The following is a 24,497-nucleotide window of genomic DNA, read 5'->3' as shown; positions in this document are numbered from 1 at the left end:
TAAGTGGGCTATTGTGTGTGTGGTGTGGGTGGATTACAAAGTGGTCATTGGCCACCAATGTCTTCAGCCTAGCATTCTCCCATAACTCAAGATTTGCTTTCCAAGAACTCTATGCAAATAATACTTTACAATGTAAAGTATTATTTGCATATACATTGACTGATTTCCATGCAGAATTTTTTTTTCTGACTTCAGTTTGTAAGTGGTTTAGAATATATTGTACTAGCTGGCTACTAAGTTCTCCTTTGAATGTGTAACAAGCTGTCTTGCTTGCTTTCATTTTGAATCCATCACAGACCTCATCACTGGGCTGTATGGTCCCTTGTGGCTGGAGTAGTTTGGGAGCAAAAGGAGGTCAAACACATGGTCACTTCCATTCCGCTTCTTAATTGGTTGGAAATGAATGGATGGATGTCGCAAATTAACTCTGTAATTTCAGGCTCTGTCATTTTGGCAGTACTTGACAGTTCTGAAGTCACAGTAATTACGGCCGATGTGTTGTTAGTAATGCACAACCTTGATTTGCAACCTCCAATCAGCCCCCTAATGAGGTTTAAGTGCTATTACATTTGTGGTTGGTATGAATGGCTTTATGGCTTTAGTGCTGCCTGATCTCCACCTGATTCAGAGGACTTGAACTAATATGAGCAGAGTTCAAAGATAGTGATTTGAGAACTGAAGCTGAACTGCCTTACTAGAATTGCTTGTGAGGTTTCAGGAACGGCGCATTTCCAACTGCCCAATCCTAAATTTTCCAGTGCTTAACACATATTTATTTACTATATTTATATCCTGCCTTTTTGCCTTTTGCAAGGAACCCAAGGCAGCTTACATGGTTCTCCTCCTCTCCATTTTATCCTCACAACAACCCTGTGAGGTAGGTTAGGCTGAGAGGCAGTGACTGGCCCAAAGTCACCCAGGGAACTTCATGGCCAACTGGAGTCTAGAACCCATATCGCCCGAGTCCAACACTCTAACCACTACATCACATTGGCTCTTATCTTATTTAGGATAAGGCAGAAAAACAGTGGCTATGGACAGTAAAATCCTAGCTTAATAAGCCAGGATGGATATGTGTGAGATTTATACACTGGCATGTAGCTCTTTTGCTGCCACTTGCAATTGGTGAAAAAGCTAGGAAGCCGCAGTTAACTATACTTTCCTTGTACATGCAGACTTGGAACTATTAACTATAAACCTGGAACATGGCTAATAGCTAAACAGGCCAGGAGTCAGAAGCCAACTTTAAACCACTTCCTTCATCGCTCACATGAAGGGAGGAGCAAAGCAGCTGCATAGCATGAGACTCATACATATCCTTCCTTATTAAGAGTGCAGTCCTATGGCTTGCACCCTCGCTGATCAGAAGCCACCAAACTCGGAGGCTTCTGAGATTTCTATGTGCTGCCGGGCTGAAGCCAGCAGGGCAGGAAGAGTGGTGGAGGCGATCTTTGCCTCCCCATCCTCCGTTCTTTGTTTTTTTGCTAGACGGGCTGAAAAGGGCACTTTGGAAGGAGAGGGAGGGAGGTTGGAGGAGGCTCAGGATGAATCGTATCCTGGCCTCTCTGGTCTATTTCCCTTCCTGCTCCCCTCCCTATCCACCTGTCTTCCTGTGTTTTCCGCCTCTCCGAGGTTGCGTTTCCTACCTCAGAGAGACCTCCTGTGCAGTTCTGTCTGCACTGGCCCCAGAGGTTGGATCTCTGACTTCCCCTTCTGAGGTTGGAGGGCTCTCTCCAACCTTGGGGGTGGGGGTGGGGAATCTGAACTATCCTATGGTAGCCCAGGGACCATAGGATTGCTCTCTAGGACAGGATTTGATCATCCAAACAAGTCCAACATGATAAACCGTAATGTTACACTGACTATTGTGGGAATGTTAAATCAGAATCGCAAACAAAAATACTGGTGCAAATATTCAGGCATTGAAGATACTACTATACTTAACTTTTGGTATATGTTATTTTTACTCTCTTCCCCCCCAACCTCCCCCTACAACCTATAATTTTAAGTAAGCCACAATTTACATGCAGTTGGATAATAAAATAGAATTCTGCAACGATCTTTCTTTTAAAATGGGTATCATGGCCTATCAAACTGGTTTGAATCAGAAGGTTATTTAGTTATTTAGTTAGTTAGTTAGTTGAAAAATTTATATCCCACCTTTTATCAAATGATCTACAGGTGTTATTGTGGTTTGTTCCTGCAGTTTATATTGAAACAAATATCTCTTCTTCCATTTTACCTAAAGAAGAATTCTGTGTAACTTAAAAGCATACATAATCGTAACCCGGCAGAACTTGATTCAAAAGGATAACTATTATTTTGTGTTCCCACATTTGAGGGGAGAAGAGGGAGAGGAAAAAAGAGCTAAATGCATGAAAAGATGGTTCTTTACATTAAATATACTCATACATTAAATATTAATAAAATAGGATTCATTAAAAAAACAGCACTTGTTCTATGATGGGGATTCTATCTGTCTGAAAGAATGTGGAATAACAATATTAATTCAACCAATAATAGAATAAAAAGCTATTTTTAAGTCATGATGACTAAGGAACAAATGGTCTTTGCTACTGTGTAATAATTTCTGGAAGTTAATGATTTTAATATGGAATGTCTGAGGGTTATATTTTTAAACTTGTGTTCTCCTTTACAGTTACCTTTGACCATTTTGAGATTTTGAGAGCCATTGGGAAAGGCAGCTTTGGAAAGGTATGTTTTTGCAAGCTTCATGCTGGGGACTATAGGTATCTAAAGGAATAGATTCTTCTTAAAAATAACAAAGTGGACAGCAAATAAACGGGTTTTAGAGAATATTGCATTGTCAGTGACTACAAACTGAGCCTTATCTTTCAAAAAGCTAGGAAGAACTGGAGCCTTGTTCCTTGTATGCTCAGAATCTTCGAATTATATTACAGGATATTAAACTGTTCTTATTGATAAACCAGAGCTGCTGAATTTATATGTAAACATCCGGTAAAGGGAGACTTTCAACTGGAGCAAATTAGGACATGCTGGCATTCTGCCTCATTTTTCTCTTCTCCCACCCCCATCACTTTGCTCTTTTGATGGAGTGTGTAAGGCAATTATCCAGCTTAGTTCTTTAGGAACAGTGCAGTACAGCCTGTCCATCAGGGGTGGGCAACATCTGGCCCCTCAGCCTAATTTCAAAAGCCCTCTGTAAGTAATCAGTTCAGACTTTTGGCAAGAGCGGTCTGTCCCTTTCTTGGCAGCCTGCTTGGCAGAGAAGAAGAGGGATGGAGAGAGAAGGGGTGGCAGAAAGAGAGAGAAAGGGGGAGGGCAGAGAGAGAGAGAAAGAAGAGGAGGAGTGGCATAAAGAAGGAGAAAGAGACAGAGAAACAGAGTGCCCCAACCACTTTTGGCTCTAGCCCTGCCACTTCTGGTTTTGGCCTCACCTATCGCACATGTGATCTTTGGTAGATCACCCCCAAGGGCATGGCAACCGCCGACAGAAAAGAGCCTGCCCACCCCGGCTCTACATTGTCACCAAAACAGAACTGGAGGTGTGCTTAAGACGGCACATTTATGTGATTCTAACTTGATGTTTAAGGCAGCTGTATTCTCATAAGCATTCAGTTTTATTTGCATCTGGAAAATGTTAGGGCATCTTTGCTCAACATTGCAATTAAGCACAGTGGCAAAGTACTGTGAGGTTAGCTTGTCCCAGAGAAGAACAGGGTTTCTGTTTCAGGACAGATAAAAGGAAGTCCTTCTTCACACAGCACATAGTCAAACTGTGGAATTCACTGCCACAGGATGTAGTGATGGCCACCAATTTCAGTGGCTTTAAAAGGGGGTTGGACAAATTCCTGGAGGAAAAGGCTATCAATGGCTACTAGTCCTGAAGGCTATGTGCTATCTCCAGTACCAGAGGCAGTGAGCCTATGTGCACCAGTTGCTGGGGAACATGGGTGGGAGGGTGCTGTTGTGCTCATGCCCTGCTTGTGGGTTTCTGGTCGACAGCTGGTTGGCCACTGTGTGAACAGAATGCTGGACTAGATAGACCCTTGGTCTGATCCAGCATGGCTCTTCTTACGTTCTTCTGTCTAGGTAGGTGAGACAGCAACATAGTCATGCAATTGTTTTTATTTTTTATTTTACTAAAGGTTGGTTACACAAGTACCTGCATTTCTGTAACACAACTTTCTTCTACATCTTGATTTATTGCTGTAGGTATGCATTGTCCAGAAGAATGACACGAAGAAAATGTATGCAATGAAATATATGAACAAGCAGAAATGTGTGGAGCGGAATGAAGTGCGAAATGTCTTCAAAGAGCTACAGATCATGCAGGGGTTAGAACACCCTTTCCTTGTGAACTTGTGGTAAGTAATGCACATTATTTGTGAGTGTGGACTTTCGAGAGTACCATATTTCCCTGAAATGATGTGGCCTTGACTTCTCTGGAAACCTGGTTCTGTTTGATTTGTATGATTTTAACCCTCTTACCATTACTGTCCCATACCCCACCCCCACCCACATACACAATGTTTGTTGACTTGTTCTGCTCATGTAACCCAGATTTCTTTGAGTGGCCTTTGAGAGACACAACAGGTTCCAGGACTGCCTGCCGTTCAAACTTGTGTCTTAGGCAGGGCCTTCATAATAGATCCCCTGTTCAGCTCCTTTTATAACTGACTAGGTACTTGGTAGCTTGAGGCAGCAAAGCACCATGCTGTTTGACTTTATTTCTTTCACAGTAGCAATTGTAACATTTTGACTGAACGGCAGATGTGCCAGATCTAGTGGTGAGACTGTTTCAGTTGGGAAATAAACTTTGGTAGCAAAAGGCCTTGATTAGATAGAGGAATGGTCCCCTATGAAAAGTCACTCCCTGCACATAGAAAATTGGCGCCTTTGGGGGAATAGGCTTGGTTAGAGCCCTCTGCCTAATCCGCTGTTTTTCCATAGTAATGTGGGTGAATATTCAAGCATGCAGTCCTCAATATGCAATTTGAAATGGTATAGCCACAAGGCACACCACATTTATTTGTTTGCTTGCTTGCTTGCTTGCTTATTTATTTATTTATTTAAAGATATTTTAATGTTGCTTTTCGGAATTAAAATGTGCTCTCAAAGCAGCTCAAATAAATTATGAATGATAAGACAATAAAACTTCCAATTATTAAACACCAGAATAATTTTAAAATAATCTGTAACCCTAACAGCTAAAAAAGCAGCATAAAATACATCAAAATCAAAACACCAGCATAGCCACCAAACTGAATCACTCCAAAACAAGAACAGCAGTTAAACCAACCACACATCAAAGGTGGATTGAAACAAAAAATGACTACAGAGCCTGCCAGAAGGAAAACAAAGAAGGGGCCATATGTATCTCTTTATGATTTATATAAGATTTGCAGAATGGGCAGGACTGGATCTTTGATTAGAGTCTATGAACTGCTCAACTATTTTGTCATTTAGGCTAAACTACTGTAAGACACTCTGCACGGGGCTGCCTTTGAAGACAGTTCAGAAGCTTCAAAATGCAGATGCCTAGTTGCTTGTGGGGGTTCGTCTTTCGAAGCCTGTCACGCCAGTATTGTATTAAATGCACTGGTTGCCTATTCACTTGCAAGCCCAATTCAAAATGCAGGTTTTAACCTTTCAGGCCCTACATGATTTGGGACCAGGTTGCTTGATGGACCCACTTGTCAGTCTACCCGACCCCTGAGTCTTGCTTCAGAAGCCCTGTCCACAGACCCACCAGTAGGTACAAAGATTGGTGGGTTCATGAGACTGGGTCTTTTCAGTGGTGGCTCCTCATTTTTTGAACTCCCCTGCTAAAGCAGTACATTTGGTCCCATTTGTTTTCTTTTAAACAGGCCCTGAAGACATTTTGGTTTGTCCACTTATGGTTAAATTATTATCCTGCTTAATTTTGGAACTTTTTAATAGACCATTGGACTGATGTTTTGTTATTATGCTGCTCTTTTAGCTGCTTGGAGTTGTGGATAATTTTTAAATGGTTTATGTTAGGTGTGGGCAACACCTGGCCCATGGGCCACATGCAACCACCCCTGGCCTTTTTTTATAGCCCCCACCACTGCTGCCACTGAATTTGCCACTGGAATTTGGCTGCGCAAATTTTTCTGATGTTTAAATAAAACAAACCACAGTGTGCCACTGAAATTCAGCAGCATAGCAGCAAAAAATGGGGAAAGAATCCTTTTTTGCTGCTGCTTCTCCATGTTGCTGAATTTTGGTGGCTAATTTGGCAGGGGAGCAGGGTGTGTGGCCCCCATGGGGAGGGGGAATTGGCCTCCAGACTCTCAGAAGTTGCTCATCCCTGGTTTATGGTTTTAATATTGGATTTTTATTGTACCATTGTTTTCTGTGATCGATTTTTTAATTGTTCTCTGCCTGAGAAGATTTGGGTCTCGAAAAGTGGCATAGAAATCTTTCAAATAAATATATTTGAAAGTTATTAACTGTCTTCAGCATTTCCATGTGATTGAAGGGCCTTGAAGGGCATATTTCACTATTAAACTAGCACTGCTTGACAGCATATTCTTAAAATTTTAAAATTAAAGAGAGTGACAGCCAAATCCTTAAACTGTAATATTAAAGAGAGGAGGAAAACTTTCACCCTATTCAATGCCCCAGGAAATCACCCATAATCTTAATCAATATTGCTGTCCTGTAAAACGCCTGCTTTTCTGCTTTCCAGTGTCCATATTTCAGGGTGCGTTTTGTGCCGTGTCGTTACCCTTAAAACCTGGCTGATATTGCTTGAACTAATCTGATCGTACAAATCTGCAGTGGCTAATCCCACACATACCCACTTCTGGAGACCAAAGCAGCTCCAGTGTTCATGAAGCAGTGAGGAGGGAGATGTAGGCACCTATATGCTCAGCCATGAAATCCATAAGGTTCTTCCACGCATTTCTTGACACTTCAAAGCAGTAGCTCGGGGTGCTGGAAAGATGGCAGTGCCTCAGGGAACACCATAAGAGAGGAGGCAAGGGGAAAACACTCTGTCCAGCCGTACAACTCTGAGCCAGAATAAACAGCTGCACTCCTAAGATGGAGCAATAGGTGTTTGGCTGGGAGTTGCACTGAATGCTACTGGTAGGGATGCTACCCCTTGCCTCTTCTTCTACAGCCTTTCATGCAGGGCTTCCTCCTTGCACAACTGCTTTGAAATATGGGACCAGCTGAGGCAGAAGATGCCCTTTGGGATTTTACAGCTTAGTACATGAATGTCTTCACCCCATCTTCTAAGCTGTTTGTGATTATTAGAGCTGGCCTAGCTTACAGAGGTAGGTCCATTTGTGGTTTGAGCCTTCGGGATTGCACTCCTTATCAACAAAAATAAAGACTTTATGCTTAGCATTTATTTAGCATTTTACAGCACAATCCAGTGCATATTTACTCAGCAGTATGTTCCACTTTGTTCAGTGGGGCTTGCTCCCTAGCAGGTTTGTTGGAGCCTTGGGGCACAATCCTATGCATTTTTAAACACAAGAAAGTCCTACAACTCCCAGCATTCCTCAGCCAGCCATGCCGGTTGGGGAATGCTGAGAGTTGTAAGACCTTTTCTGTCTAAACTTGCATAGGATTGCACCCTTAGAGTGTGTTTAAAGCTTTAGTACTGATGCCTTGGAGCAGAAAGTAGATCTCCAGTTGTCTGTGCTTCCAACTTCCAGCATTCCTGACTCTTTGCCATGCTGGCAGCAGCTTCTGGGAGCTGAAGTCCAAAACATCTGGAAATCAATCTTCTCCTGCCTTAGAGTGTTCAAAGTACTGCATGCATTATAATATTGGTGCAATCATCACAACAACCCTGTCAGATGGGGCAAAATTATTTTACCTGTATTGCAAGTTTGAGCGTGTGTGTACTTAGTCACTTGCCTAAGACTATTTGACTTAGGAACGTTCATTCTCTTCATTGTTACATTACTATTTGATTGGCAAAATAATGAACTATTTCACATTTATTGCTGAAAACCAGACAGTGGCAGCACACAATGTTTTGCTGCCTTAAGCAGAGTCCAATCCCTGCCTGACTAGGGCTGCACCATTCAGATACTAATTCCTGCCTCCTTCTCCCCCAGGACTGGGGAGTCTCTTTCAGCCTGAATTCAATTTCGGAGAAGCTCTTGTGGGCAAGACTGAAGGGGAAAGGGCTGGGGCCACAGCAAATGCCACCAGCATATTTCAGTGTAAAGCTCTTTCTGCCGGTAACCAAGCCTTAGGAGAGGCATTCCAACTTTTTAGAAGGTGCGGGGGGGCTGCACAGAAGAAACCACCAAATGGTTGGGGGTTAGTGGAAAGGCGGCAGGAGCGGGGGAAGTGGGCACCACCTTCTGGAAACCTTGGAGGGCTGGATTTGGTCCCGAGGCCTGTGCTTCCCCACCCGCAACCCCATGATGCTGCCTGAAGATCACTCCACCATGCAGCATGGCAGGTCAGGCCTTGAAGCCAGATAGATACCTTTGGGAAATGTCTGCCTGAGTCTTCTTTCTTTCAAAGGAGGACAGCCTCCCACACTCTTCATTTCCAATAGCTTGCTAGCCATCAGCACTGGCATCAATCAGCACGCTGTCTTCAGTCTTGATCCCTCAATTTTTCTTTGACGAAGTATGTTTTTTTTCCTCCAGTGGCCTTGAAACAGGAAGAATAAAATAAGTTTTTGTTACCAATTAACACAGAACATAACGCTGTTAAAGTCACAGTACTATTTCAGGTAACAGAGACTCAGATTATTATAGGATTTATCTTTTCTTTTCAGGTGGTTTTACTGTCAGGCATACGTACATAATGTGTGTGAAAAGCTCTCTGTCAATGGGTAGTGATAATGAAACAGATCTCAGCGACTTTCATAGAAGCATCAAATTCAAAACAACAACTGAATCTAGGAGGAGGAAGAAAGATATAACTATTTATTGAATTTACTATTGATTTATTTTGAAACATTTACACCTTGCCTTTCTGTTTTGACCAAACATATGAGGTGGTTAACAAAAGTATATATATAAAATACATATAAAAACCAGTAATAAAAATAAAATATCGAATGTGGCTGGGTGACCAGTCAGATGGGCAATTAATAAATTTAATAAATAAATAAATAAATAAATAAATAAATAAATGCATATAACAACAAATCAAGTAAAACACTCATGAGAGAATACCAAATAGAACCACCATGTAGAATAAGAATAATGGCAGCTTAAGACTTGGATCAGACATAATAGAAAACCACGGTTTCCCATCATGGGAATGAGCTATGGTCCATGGTGAGCCTCAGGCTTCCATGGTTCCCCTTCCTTCCCCTCTTCTTTCACATGCCAGAGAAGGAGATCAAGTGCTGCTTCTTCCAATTTTAAGCTAGCCACAGTTTCTACTGATATCTAAACTCACTGTCCATTTAAACTATGGTTACTATGAACAATCCAGGATCAAATCATGGTTTCTGATGCTGGCCTGTTCCCATGTGATTTTATGGTAGTTCTCAAACTTTCTACCTTTGGAAAACACCTTCCACATTGATTTGCCTGCCACAGAATCTCTGCATATGGCAGAGAATTCTGGGGCATGTTATAGATCATGCAGTCAGTTTATGGAGGGCACTCCTGGCCTTGACCATCATTTATTATAAACTGAGAGTATGTCCTAGAATGCACCCAACATAGCTGGTGTGTTGCAGAAGATCAGTAGTAAAGGATGAGGGTTGGGGGCTTCAATCCTTTGCCACCCTTATTGTGGTCCTCCTGACCCAAACTGGTTCCTTGACACCTGCTATTTTTATTAGGGGGAAGCTACATTTGTGCCAGTGGAGGCTTTGCTCCCAATTCAAATACTAGGCTCAATCTGGATTGGGAATAAAGTGCTGGGGGGGGGGGAGCAAAGGATTAAACCCTCACCTGATTCCAATCCAGGTTGGGCCCCCTGTGCCTACTATTTATTTTTTGAAAGGTATTCACACAATTACATGCATGGCATCTTGTCTAGTTTGGCCCTTACTTCACTCAGGGAACAAACAACACAAAGCACAATTGAAATGGTAACCAAGGAGCTCAAAATATGTGTAAGCCACTACAAAGCAGAACTGCCAAACGTCTGGACCGAGCAAAAGATCATAGAATCATAGAATAGTAGGGATGGAAGGGGCCTACAAGGCCATCGAGTCCAACCCCCTGCTCAATGCAGGAATCCAAGTCACAGCATCCCTGACAGAAGGCTGTCCAGCCTCGTCTTGAAGGTCTCTAGTGTGGGAGAGCCCACCACCTCCCCAGGTAATTGGTTCCATTGTCGTATTGCTCTTACAGTCAGGACGTTTTTCCTGATGTTCAGCCGGAATCTGGCTTCCTGTCACTTATACTCCCCTGGATCTTATACTCCCCTGGATGAGAATCAGTTTGTGGCAGATGTTCTTAATATTCCTGTGGAATAGCAAGTGGAAGATGGTGGAAGAAGATCGGGAGATGCGTTGTCTTTGCCACTTCATTTCTTCAGGAAACGGAGCCAGGGCAGTGCGAATAGTTCCAGAACTGGGTCCCTGTGCAAATTTCTTGTTACGTACATATGTAACTGTTTCCCAGAGAGGGGATTTTAATATGTGTGCATGGGGAAGGGGATGCTTTCAAACAGGATACTCCATATAAGTTCCATATAAGTTCTGAGATGGTACAATCATGAGAGAACTGGACTGTATTAAAATGTTTAAACTGGCCTTCAGTCTCTTATAAGTATTCATTAGCTGGGAGGTTTTTTCTTTGCATTCAGTACTGACTCAAAGTATTTTGCTGCCTGAAGTGCAGGCCAAATGCCCCCCAGCCCCCGTTGCAGGGGCCAGTGCTTAAAAAAGTTTTGTTGCACTATTCAGACATCAATTCCCATCTTCATCTATCCCCCTTTTCTCAGTGGTGCTGCCAGAAGCAGGTCCCTTTGCCTTGCTGCCCGTTAGGGTGGGCCCTGTGTGCAGTGGCAAACTGACCAAAAAGCAGTGCCTCATCAGTACATGTGTAGAGAGGCCTTCCCTTATCCCCATGTGGCAGTCTAGCCCTGATTGATTAAATCTTGCTTTACAATACAGGGCATCTTGAACTATGTGTTTAGAAGCCATTTCCAGATGCATCCAGGTCCCAGGTGTACAAATTAAGCATTCAGTCTCTGATGCCCTCCTGCATTGCTCATTTCCATTAAGCAGGCTCTTGACACAACCCATTTGCCAAAGAATTAATTTCCTGGATCTGTTTCGAGAGAGGAAGTCGTGAGATGTAAGCAAGGGTGCTGCTGCCATTTTAGCCAAGCATCATCAAAGTAATTGAACTGGTGATCTCTTAGAAGTGCATTTTGCAGCACTGTGACCTGCAGTAGTCCCGCTTATGGATTGTTATACTATTCCCTGTATGGTCTGTTCATTGTAGGAGTCTGCGCAGAATATTAACTCTCCAGGATGGGTTTGATAAGAGGAAACTTTGTATTAGCAGATTTAGATTTGCTGGCCCCAGAGGCTGAATGGTCAACTGCAGAAGTCAACAGATTTTTTTTCAGATAGTGTTAGAGAAACAGCTGCAAGCCAATTCTCTCAGCATAATGGTGACATTGGAATTTCTGCTTTGAACTTAAATTATATTTGCAGATCCATGGGCTGTAAGATTACGTATGATTTCTTTGGGAGAAATTTCTATATTGCATCTCAGCTGCTTTAACCTCTCCCAGAGTCTAATTTTTAGCATTGAACTGGACAAGTTTCCATACTGCATAGGTTATTTCTTGTAACCCTCCTGAACTCCTTCAACTAAGGGCAGGCTCAGATGGCAGGTTGTTGTTGTTTTTCCTTTAAAGGTACAAATCCTTTCAAGGTAGCTTGTACGTCTAAGTAGGAGTACAAAGTGATGAGGAGAAAGGCAGCTATTTCTTACCTCTAGGAGTATACTATCACACTCACTATGACAAGTCAGCCATGTGTAAATTGCACAGCCTTGCTAGCCATGAGGATATGTATAATATCAGCATAGACTGAAATCCAGCCTGCTGTCTGGAGACAGGAAGAACTGAAGCAGTCCACCCAGTCTCCCAAATTAAAGCTGTATAAATGCAACCCAAGGCTTTCAAAGTGAAATTCTAATGGCTGGCTCTTTCTTTCTGTGATATTGATGGAGTCAAAGAGGCAACCTGGGGAGAAACTATCTACTGTGATTACGCACTGGCAAACTATCTGATTTTCTGACCTTAGAATTCTGATGCCCTGCAGTCTTCCAGTCCTGCGCATAGGAAATAAATGCTTTAGGGCTGAAGAGTGCACTTTGAGCAACTATTTGCTCTCTTTCTTTCTTTTTTAAAACGCAGACCACCTACTTTTTTAGGATGATCGAGAATCCTGTAGAGAACATTAGGACCAAATAACAGCTCAATTGATCACTGCATTGATTTCTTTCATTCTTCTCTGTTGAGCAGGATTTTTAAATCACTCTACAAATCTAATTCAGTTTGAACTTCAGGAGCTGTAATGATGCTACACTCTTTGTATACAGACAAATATGCTTTAGTGTTGCTAGTTGAATAGCTAACACAGATTTTTAATCTTTAAGCTGCAGACCCAACATCCTGAAATCTCTCTCTCTTTGCAGAGGCAACTCTTCCAAAAACTTGGAGTAAATGCTCTGCTGCCCTGTCCTGAAGCCAGTTTTTTTTTAACCTTTCCTAAGCAGCATTTTTTGTGCTAGAACCATATTTACTTACAAAAAAATCCAAACAGCTGCAATTTTAAAAGTGTTCACACAGCAGCTCAGCATTCACCACTCTATACAGAAACTTCTTTAGAGCTAATTTTCTCGTCACCCCTTACCATTCTGATGTGTGAACATTTGTGAGTTAATCAGCTCATTATAAATACTCACAAGTGTTTTCATTTTAAAATGCAGCTGTGCAATATCCTAGGTTTCCATGGGCTATTGTTCTCCCATCTATATCATAGGGACATAGATGAGGAAGCTGCCTTATACCGAGTCAGACCTAGCTCAGTATGATCTGCTCCAGCCTTCCCGCAGCCTGGGGCCCTCCAGATGTGTTGGACTCCAACTCCTATCATGCAACCAATGGCTGTCCCAGCTGGGGATGTAGGAACTGTAGTCCAGCATATCTGGAGGGTGCCAGGTTGGGGGAGGCTGACCTACACAGATTGGCAGCGGCTCTCCAGGGTTTCGGACAAAGGTGATTCCCAACCCTGTTTGGAGATTGAAAATATTAGGCAGGTTTGTGCATTCTTGCTGCTTGTGAAGAGCTTCTCTTGGTGTTCTTGCATCTTCAAGAAGGATGAAGGCTTGGATAATTGTGTCTTCTGTGTGTTGGTTGATTATGTTCGTGCATCCTGCTTTGTCCATTGACTTAGAGATGATGTGATTTTACCTTGTATTTAATTATGCTGGCTCCTCGGGGAATCTCTTGGCACAAAAGCAGCTGGTTTTCCTCCTTGCACTCAAGAACATTGACTGCTCCAAGTCTACAATGTATTGATTTCTTGAGCCCACATTTAACTCACTGTTATTTAAAAGAAGTGAAGCAGAAAGGTCTTGTGAGGAGAATTTTGACGGCTGTATGGAAGGGAGTGTGAGATGCTACAAGCAGGGCTTAATTTGTGCCAGGGCTCAATCCTGCCATTTTTCTTTTTGATGCCAGGGCTTAACTTTGGAACATATGAAATAGAAGTAGATGAAAGTGCCCTTGAACAGGTGCAGAGTACATTTCCTTTGTTACCGAGTAACTGTAGGGAGTCTCCACACACCAGCAATTAGGGGGAAGAGATTCAAGTACAGAGCGTGATGCTTCTGGACAGCTTAGAGCTGCTATATCTCTGTATAGAAATAAAAGCACTCACTTGAAGGCATTTAATGAAGGACTTTGGAATTCCTTGTTTTCCTTTTTTAAGCACTGTCACCAGTTGTGTATCTTTGTCCGCCAGGATTGCTGTTTTCATTTTAATCTTTTTGTTATATTTCACGCAATTTTGAAAGTGTCCTAGATGAGCCTTAGTATTATTCTATGAGAAAAATATGCATACAGTTGTGCTATGCCTGCAGAGTTGGGTTCCTGTCTCCTGACTAAAGGATGGGGAGTGGGGTTCTGTGTCTAGGAATATTTTGGAAATTAAATTTTGGCCACATATTCTGGTTCAATTGGTACTAAGGATAACTAAATTCTCAATATATTTTGCTATTAAGCGTGGCTCTTAATCCTTAAATTTAGGATTGCCCTAGCATTAATATCACCAAGTTCTCATGTATAGTTTACTGTGCTGCACTTTCCTACTATACAGCCGTAGCCTCTCATTGGGTTCACCCAACACAAAAACTCAAGGTTGAGTTGGGTTGTCGTTGAACCATGGGTTGTTGTGTTGTGTGAACCCAGTCACACTAACAAACCATGGGTTGTTAACCACAAACAACCCACAGTTCACAGCCCAACAACAAACCATGGGTTATCTTCATGAATTGTTCGTGGTTAACAAACCATAATTTGTTAGTGCAGCTGAATTCCCACAACACAAGAACTCATGTTTCAACAACAAACTATGGTTCAATGACAACCCACACTCAACTCATACTCAACCTTGTGTATGGGTTGTCGTGTTGTGTGAAGGCAGTCACAATCCAACTCCAGGTAGAGTCATAGCTCTCCTCACATACAGTCTGACCACTGCACCAATCAAAGTATGTCATTTATGTGCTGTGCATCTTTTTCCAGGTACTCATTCCAGGATGAGGAAGACATGTTTATGGTGGTGGATCTGCTTCTTGGAGGGGACTTGCGTTACCACCTACAGCAAAATGTCCGCTTCCAAGAGGACACTGTGAAGCTATTCGTCTGTGAGCTAGCATTGGCCCTGGACTACCTTAAGAGCAGGAACATTATCCACAGGTGAGTCATGGGCTTTAGAAGTAATTAATAGTGATACCAATCTTACCATGGTTGAGCCTTCATTAATCCTGCCAGGCAACTATACTGCCAAAGCATAACAATATTTTCTGACCCACTGACCTTTGTAGATGAACAGACAGCTTGAACTTGGCTTATTAGGATGAAAGTACATGTGTGACTATTTCAGTTACCATTTGATAGATACAACACTAATGGCATATGTGTTATATTCCACCCTACAAAGATCAATTCAGAATATTGGGGGTGGGGGACACAATATTTTCAAAAAATCCTTTTTAAAACCATCTTTATTACCATTATAAATGGGCTGGCTTTGATGCCTGCTTTTTCTGTTTTTATAACTGAAGAACACAAAAAAGTATTATACCTTCCAGTCCCATAGCTGAGAGGTAGATAGGCGTATAGCAAGAAGGCCCCTTTCTCAGGTAAATGTCTTTCTCCTCCTGTAGGTACATAAGTGAATCCCTAAGGTGTTTGGAGTACACTATAAATAAATACATCTTAAATTTGCAGATGCTTACATATTTGTTAGAAGGAATAATCGCAGACATAGCTCCTTTATTAGAAAAAAAAAAGTTGTACCAAAGCCTTCCAGTATACAAGCTAATACGTTTTAGAAGAAAACACAAAACACTTTTATCAATCCACAATTCAGTTGGTATAACTACTTTTTGATTCTTAGGTCTAAATGGCTGGGAATGGATAGTGAAGCATTGACTCGGTCTGCATGTAATGGCAGCAAATTGTGGGTTAATTAATTCATGATTTGCTGGGGTTGTGTGCCTCTGCCATTTTGAATATACAACCTCCAATCAGCCTGATCAGAGGTTGCTCTGTGACATGAGAACCCAGGCTCGCTCTATCTATCTATCTATCTATCTATCATCTATCTATTTATTTATTTATTTATTTATTCATTTCATTTCTATACCACCCAATAGCTGAAGCTCTCTGGGCAGTTCACAAAAATTAAAATCAAAGAGCACACAATAAAACAATATAAAATATATAAAACATTAAAACCACAGTAAAACCACTATGGGTTAATCGTCGGTTAAACAACCCAAAGTTAACCTGCAATTAGTTGTTAGGTTAACCTTGGATTGATTGACCCACAATTAATTTGCACATCATGGAGCAACTTCTGATCTGGCTGATTGAAGGTTGTATATTCCAAATGGTGGTGGCATGTGAAAGGCACATGCCATGGCAAATTGTGGGTTAATTAGCCCACAGTTTGCTGTTGTTATGTGCAAACAGGTCCATCGGTACAGGAGCTTCCTTTGGATCCTTGTTTATCTACACTCTGTGGTGCTTTTGTTTCAAGTTGAGAACACTTTGCTTGAGTGATTCATAGATACAGTTAATGTTATATATACTTAGGCCACGCTCCTATACACACACACACACACACACACACACAGATGGGTTCTTCTTGTAGGTAATGCAGTTTGTGGGGAGGAGGCAATCTGAACTGGAGAAAAGTTAAGGAGGTCCTTAACTGTAACCCTCCCTCCACTTTTCTGCTGCAATACCCCCACCCCCAGCAGCTTTTCTACCCATAGGTTTTGAGACACATGTTTGTTAAGCAAACAAGCATCGGGAACATTAGGTGGTGGTGGAGGGGTGGTGGGAAGAATCTGAGGGATAATGCAAAGTGGGAGATAGCCAGCACCTTTTATCTGCTGCAGATCATGTCTCCTTCAAAGGTGACTAGATGTGCTAATATATATTTTTTGTTATTACACACGTCTGCATGTAATTTGTAGCTTGGCCCCATTGATCAATTCTGCCATGATTTTTAGCATTGTCAAGGTGGCTCCTGAAGTGATTTCCATGAATCCATACATGTAAAAACATTTCGTCCAGATGATTCATCCGTGCAAATTTCTCAAAGAAGATTTGGTGAGACTAGACCTTTGGTCACAGAGTGTTTTAATCCAGAGATGATTATTGCAGAAGACAAATTTTGATAACATGCTTCATTTGAATCTTATCGTTTTCAAGTGAGCATTGGTTAGCAGTGCATGATAGTAGTCACTATCCAGAAAATTGCTCATGTGCCCTTAAGGTGCTTGAATTTTTTTTCTTGGAACGGGAAATGTCTTGTCATGCCACCTCAGACGTTCACCTAGTTCTCAAGACACAGTAAGCCACCTTGGGTTAATTCACCCGTGGGGCATGGTGCTACATGCTGGCCACCATTTTGCATATGCAAGCACAGTTTGTTAACCACGCCAACAACCCACCCTCCCTTTGTTTGCACGGCATAGCGAGCTGAGGCATGCCCATGCCATGGCTTGGAAATGCAAAATGGCATCCGGCGCACATCACGGAACTCTGTGGGTGAATTAACCCATGGTGGCTTGTCATGATGTGTGAATAGGCCCATTGCTTTTGAAACTTCTGTGACTTTCAGCATTCTTTCACTGTCTAGCTGATGGCACAGTAGGGGTGCAGCTATTCAAGAAACATATCCCAAACCTTGCTGACTGGTCATAGTCTCTTGCATAGTTATCTGGTTTGTGACCAATATTGATAGTGTGTTCCTTTGAGAGTCATTAATATATACAAGGTTGCAGTGTGTTATCCCAAGGACAAGTTCAGTGAACTTCAGTCAAAACTCTTTGGAGGTTTGAAATTCAGTCAACAATACATCTAATAGAATTCTGGCTTGAGTAAATAATGTAGGATTCAGCTCTAAGTGGATAATTGCATCTCATCAAAAACGTTATTACTTTCCACTTCATCTGTTTTTATGCAGTTTGAATGCCATAATACTCTAGATCTCTGGGAATAAAAAAAATCATTGCTGAGGAAATGCAAATTAAGAAGTTATAAAAGTGATGAAGTTTGAAGAATAGAAATATTGGTATGCTAAGTATATGTAATATTAACTGTTTAGTCATGCAAAGTATTCTGAATGTGAAGCACAAGAAACATGTAAAACAGATGTAATCACACATTGTGTGGTTAAAATGGCTTGCAAAACTCTGACTTAATGAGGCAGAGTAGATAAAAATTGTTTTTTTAATTAAAAAAATAAATCAGATTTTTAAAATTTAAGTTGGATTACATTTATTTGTTTAAAATTACAATTATACTAGGTGTCTCTTTATTAAAAAATGATTTAAAATGAAATATTAATTTAATACAAATATGTTAAAGCCTACACTTACAATTTCTTAAATTTCAGTCATGATAATCAAACACAAGATAAAAGCTATTTTTCTGTATTAAAAAGGATCATGGAGAAACATATCTTGACCTCTGCGGCTAAACATATAAATGGCACAATATGGCATATATTATGGGCAAAATCTAATGTTTCGTGAGCAGAAGTCACTTGCTCAGTGGACTTTCTCTTCTCCCCTGCAGCCCTCCATGCTCCCTTGAACTGGTCTGGAGGGTCTCCCAAACCTCCAGAGCAGATTTTGAGGGCACATGGGGGGCTGCAAGGCGGGGGTGGAATTGTCCCCTCCCTGTTTTGCTGTCAGAAGCAGTTCCATCAGTGGGAGTACTTAATTCCATGCCACTCTAATTGTTGTTGGCTTCCTATTGGAGTCTTCGGGCCTGTTTCCACGAGTGATTTACTCCGAACTGGCTGCGTGTGGAGGTTGTTAGGGATACATGACTTCATGGCCATCCAGCAGCCACCGCAGAGCTTATCAGGGAAAAAACAGATTTCCTGAGACCGCTTAAATTCCTATTCTTTTCCTCAAGTCGGGTTCTCCCCGGTATAGTTGCTATGTGCCCAAATCCCCACATTGACCTCGGGTATGCTAGCCCTGCCCATAAGTGTTCCTTTCACTGTGACCCCAGTCAAGGGGTGTTTCCTGTGTGTTTCCCATCCCTGCACAAACCAATTAGTGTCTACTCAGAATTAACTCACATTATAGTCAATGAGGCTTCTCCCCTGAATAGAGATCCTGCGGGTTAAAATGGGGCTGGTTTCCATCTTTGTGTTTACTGCTCTCTTTCCCACCACAAACCAGAAGTAACTCCCATTGTGCTGAATGAGGCTTGCCCTCAGAGTGCCCACATCAGTACTTACAGAGATCCCCCTCAATTGAAATGGCAACTTAAAGCCCAATTCCCGAAGTGTAGTTAAGCTTGATCTCAAGGCTCCGATTCTCCATTGTTTGCTTTATTGTCTTAGGAAATAACTAATTCAGAGCTTCGTTATAGAGATCCTGCGCAGTGTCAGTTTGGCTGGAAAGGGGGCTGGTTTTTCATCCCTGTGTTCCCCCTGCCCCTTATCCCAGCACAAGCATATGTGTGTCTACTCAGAAGTAACACCCATTGTGTTCAATGAGGCTTGGGGCTTGTTGGGAGGCTTGTCTTACAAATGCGCACAAGGGGAAGTAACTACTTTACATCTTCCTTATGTAGCCCAGGGCGGGGGGGGGGGGCTCTATTATTGGTTGAGCAGCCTCTGCCACTCAGATGACGTTCACTCCAACCCCCCATCCCCACCCCATCCAGTGTCAGGATTCCCTTAGCCCCCACTTTACTTCAATGCCCAGACATACACAGATGAGAGGCTTCAGTCTACAGCTTTTAATCCATTACTTCATAGGGTCATACAGATGCAAATTCTCAGAGACTCTCCATCTACAAAGGAATGCCTTCAGGGGATTCAAATGGGATTTATGAAAGTTGCCTGCCATTTGAAGAGGGAGGTGGTCTGGCTAGCCTAATTTAAGGTGGGGAGGTCCCTCTCTTTTTGTGAGGCCTCTAAGCTCAGCTTTTCACACAATGCCAATCAGGTAGACCGTCTAAGTTCCGTCTCTACCTTCTCTCCCTTTGCTCTGTGCCTGCATCTGGCATCTATTAGGTCATCCTCCCCAAACCCCACCTCCTCCTGTTCTCTGCTTCTCATGGGGGATGGGTGAGGAGGGACCCTCATGCTCAGCCATCTGGACGTTTGTAACCTGAGAAGCAGGCCTACTCTTATCTGGACTAGACTGGGAAAACACCTTCCCCATGTTTGACAGTTCTCCTTCCGAATCTGAACTGCTATCCCACTCTCTGTGCTCAGAAACACTCCTGACATCATCCCCGCTTCCATGAGGCCCTCCTTCTGCTCTCCCCATGCGGCCCCGGGCTTGTGGCAGTAGTGCTGCTGGAAATGGTGTAGCAGCAAAGGGGCATGCAAATGTTCAGCTGGTTCCCAGGAACGTTTGTCCAGCCCATATCCCTCCCAGTCCACCAAATATTGCAGTTGCCCCTGGAAAAGGCGCAAGTCCAGGATGTCAGCAACATCAAACTCCTCCCCCCCCCAACACTGGAGGTGGGGGAGAGCAGTCGGAGCAATGGGGGTTGCCAGAGACTGGTGAGGAAAGCAAGGAGCGATGGAAAACAGGATGCACCTTCATGGAGTGTGGGAGAGTCAGTCTAAAAGCTACAGGGTTAATTTGGGCTGTAATCTGGAATGGGCCCGTCCAGTGGGCTGTGAGCTTCTTAGTGGGGTGGGGGTGAGAGGGGAGGTATAGGGTGGACAACCACACCCAGTCCCCAACCTGCAGGGGCAGGCTGGGCTGGTGATGCCAGTCCACAGTGTCTTTATATGCTGCTTTCACTTGCTCGACATTGTTCTGTAAGATGTGGTGCACAGAGCACAGTTCCTCTAAAAATTCATAGGCAGTGGGCTGAGGCAGGGCCGAGCAAGGAGGGGAAAGCCTTGGGATGGTACCCAAAATTGACAAAGAAAAGAGTTTGGCGTGTGGAAGCATGGCATGCATTAAGCAAATTCCACCAGAGGCAGGAGGGAAACCCAGTTGCCTTGTTGGTAGTTTACATAACAGCATAAGTATTGCTGCAGCGTGTCATTGGTTGTTCGGTCTGCCCATCCGTCTAGGAGGAAAGCCTGAGTGTCACATTGAGCAACTCCCAAGCAACTCCCGCTAGAAATGAGCCGTGAATTGGGCCCCCCGATATGAATCAAGCCCCTCAGGCCAGCCATACAGCTGGAAAACATGCGTCAAAAAGGGTTCTGCCATGTCCCTGGCTGTGGGCAGCCCTGAGCATGGGATAAAGTGGGCCATTTTCAAAAATAAGTCCACCACCACCAGAATGGTGGTCTTACTTTGTGAACAGGGCAAGTCGGTGATGAAATCGAGGGAGAGCAGCTTCCGGGGGCCAGAGGGTGTAGGCAGGGGATGGAGTAAGCCAGTGGGTTTGCCCGTGGGGTCCTTCACTCGTTGACAGGTTTCACAGGAGGCGACATAGGTTTTGGCATCCTGACTCACTCGGGGCTACCAAAAGTCCCGTGTAACTCCATATAAGGTCTTAGAGAAGCCAAAATGCCCAGCGGTGGAGGAGTTGTGGCACTGATGGAGGACTTTTTCTTGGAGGTGTTTGGAAGGCACATAGACTCTGCATGAGTGGTAAGGCAGCCCACCTTGCAATGAGAAGGGGGTCAACTTGGGGGTGCCAGCTGCGTGTCCCAATCCCGCCACCTTATTGTGCACAAAGGGATCCCGAACTTGTTTGGAGCGAAGGAGCTCTATCCAAGAGTGGGGTTCAACAGCAGCCGCCAGACTTTGGGGGGGAAGGATTGGAGCAGGGGAGGGGCTCTCCTCACCCCCCAGCTGCAATTCTGGCTTACGGGAGAGTGCATCCGCCTGTTGGTTGTTAGTGGCTCTCATGTGGCAGTTCTTGAGGTTATATCATGAAAAAAATAAAGACCACCTAATTTGATGCTGATTTAAGTCCCGGGCTGTCCAGAGATGTTCCAGGTTCCATTGTCAGTTCTCACTTCAACTGGGTGCTGTGCCCCCTCCAAAAGATGCCACCATGTCTCTAAGGCCAACTTTATGGCTAACAGTTCTTTCTCCCAGATAGTGTAATTCTGCTCGGACATGCTTAATTTCCTGGAGTGGTAAGCACAAGGCTGCAGCTCACCCTCTGCTGTTCCTGGCTGGAAAGCATGGCCCTCACTGCAGAATCAGAGATGTCCACTTGCACAACAAAAGGCTTCATGGGTCGGGATGTAAAAAGATCGGCTCAGAGCTAAATAGCCTCTTTAGCTCTTCAAAAGACTGTTGGGCAGAGGTGGACGAGTGAAAGGGAGATTTCTTGCCTTTGAAGAGATCTGTGAGAGGAGTTGTCAGTTTTGCATAGCTGGGCAGGAACTTTCTGTAAAAATTGGCAAAGCCCAGGAGATGTTGTAAGTCCTTCTTGGTGGATGGAGCCTGCCAGGAGAGGACTGCTTGGATCTCTGCAGGATCCATCTTCATGCCTTCCACTGAAATAACATAACCCAGGTAGTCCAAGGATGTCAAATCAAAAGCACATTTCTCCAGCTTAACAAAGAGATGGTGCTCCCGGAGGCGCTGTAGGACACCTTTCACATGTTGTTGGTGAGAGTGGGGGTCTGAAGAAAATATAAGTAAATCATCCAAATATATGATAAGAAAATAGTCCAAATAATCTTGGAAGATGTCATTCATAAAACATGAAAATGTAGAGGGAGCTGACACCAAGCCAAATGGCATGGCTAAGTATTCATATGATCCGTAACAGCAAGAGAAACTGGTCTTCCACTCATCCCCCTCCCAGATGCAAATCAGATTATAGGCGCCATGCAGGTCCAATTTAGTGAAAATCTTGGTTTACCCCAAGCACTCCAGCATCTCAGGGATTAGGGGGAGGGAGTATTTTTCAGGGATAGTAATGGCATTGAGGTTCCTGTAGTCATGGACAGGAAAGGAGAAGGGGACGGCAGAGGATGAGATGGCTAGATAGCATCACCGATGCAATGAATATGAACTTGAGCACGCTCTGGGAGAGAGCGGAGGACAGGAAGGCCTGGCATGCTATGGTCCATGGGGTCACAAAGAGTCGGACACGACTTAACAACTGAACAACAACAACAACAAGTCATGGACAGGACGGAGCTCCCCCGATTTCTTTTTCAAGAACGTAGTTGGAGCACTGGCAGGGGAGGTGGAGGGGCTAGGGATGTACGAATCCCCTACCTGCCAGTCTGGGGGGGGGTCCGCGGGTTGGGAGGCGATCCGTTCCTCCCCCCGGAATCCTCGCCAGCCGGCTGAGATGGTAGCTCCTGGGATCAGGTCAATGGCGCAATCGTAGGGGCAGTGTGTGTGTGTGTGGGGGGGGCAGTCAGTCAGCTTCCTTCTTGTTGAAAACATCCCAGAAAGCCGCATATTTTTCTGGTAGGTTCACTGGAGCAGAAAAACTGCTTGGGGAAGACGAGGAGCGACAAGAAAGAGTTAATGCCTGAACCGGGGCCGTTTTAACTCCTGGGAAACAATGCTGTTGACAGTAGGGGATGAACACTGCACTTGAAGCTTCCAAGGAATCTGAGGATTGTGTTTAGAGAGCCAGGATATGCCCAGCACAATTAGGTATTGGGGCACCTTGGCCAGGTGAAATTGAACTTGCTTGACATGCCCCTGGGAACGTAGGGTGACTGACTGGAGTTGTAATCTGAGTGACTATTCCAGAATAGAGAGGACGCCCATTGAGTCTCTACTTTCAATGTGGCGGGCAGGAGCAGAGCAGAAAGGTTGCGTTGCCAAGCAAACGTTTTGTCCATAAAACTGGTAGTAGCCCCAGAGTCCACCAGCGCCATGACATGCCCCCCCTAGGGAAGAATGGAGGTGCACAGGAAGCAGCAGATGGAATGGGGGGGAGATGCGTGGGAGGCATACCCTGGTTGTGGATGATCCCTCCTCACCGGAGACCCCCAACAGACATTGGGGGAGGCCTAGTCAGGTTTGGGGGCCTAGGGAGGTGGGGCTTTTGGTCAGGACTGACAGAATCTGGCGAAGTGACCTTTCTTTCCACACCTGAAGCAGCGACGTTCAGCGCGCCACCGTTCCAGTTCTTCCAGCAACAGTGTGGATCGGGTTGCTCCCAGTTGCATAGGGCTGTGGGGGGGCTGTGGGGGGGAGGGGGCAGTGGCCATGGGGGAATGGGGGGAGGGAAATCCTGGCTAACAGAGCTCTTCTTGGCTTGTCAGTGCCCTTCTAGGCGAATGTTGATCTGCAGGCACGACTGGATGAGCTCACCCAGTGTCGGTGGGCACAGCGCCTGTGCTAGCTTATCTAAAATCTCAACATTCAAACCATCCAAAAATTGGGCCACCAGAGCCTCATCATTCCACTGTAAATCCTACATTAGCAAGCGAAAACTGATTGCGTAACCCAAAACAGAGTTCTTGCCTTGCTTGAAGTGGCGGATATCCCAGGTCGCTGTCTCCGCATGAAGGGGGTCACCAACCCCCCTCCTATCGCATTCATGAAGCCCTGGTAGTCTGCCAGCAGGGGGTCATTAGCGAGGAGAAGCGCTGAAGCCCATTTAGCTTCCACACCTGAAAGCAAGTTAAGGATAAACCCCACACGAATCTGGTCCGTCTGGAAATCCTCCGGCCCGAGGTGCATATACAGTTCCGATTGGGTGCGGAACATTTGAAACAGTCCTTTGTCTCCAGCAAATTTCTCCAGCAGTGCTACTGGGCATTTCTGACGGGGAGGGATCGGGGGTAGAGCGGGTTGAGCGGCTGCTTGTAAGAGGCTTGAACAGCGCCTGTCAAGTGACTGACCTGATCGCAA

The 24,497-nt window shown here is 44.1% G+C and overlaps 1 protein-coding gene across 1 annotated transcript in view; it reads left to right on the top strand.

The window, feature by feature from the left end:
- Positions 1-24,497, top strand: part of STK32A (serine/threonine kinase 32A) — a 108,324-nt gene that overhangs the window by 29,825 nt on the left and 54,002 nt on the right. The window contains exons 3-5 of the mRNA XM_084838725.1: positions 2,660-2,715; positions 4,198-4,349; positions 14,722-14,895. Of these exons, the coding sequence (XP_084694851.1) occupies positions 2,660-2,715; positions 4,198-4,349; positions 14,722-14,895 (382 nt within the window). The remainder of the gene's footprint in view (positions 1-2,659; positions 2,716-4,197; positions 4,350-14,721; positions 14,896-24,497) is intronic.

This window comes from Heloderma suspectum, chromosome 2 (genome assembly GCF_057233095.1).
Source record: "Heloderma suspectum isolate Gila_16-S chromosome 2, 16-S_ref, whole genome shotgun sequence".
In the NCBI taxonomy this organism is placed as follows: Eukaryota; Metazoa; Chordata; class Lepidosauria; order Squamata; family Helodermatidae; genus Heloderma; species Heloderma suspectum.
This window is presented reverse-complemented; position numbering and strand designations above follow the sequence as displayed.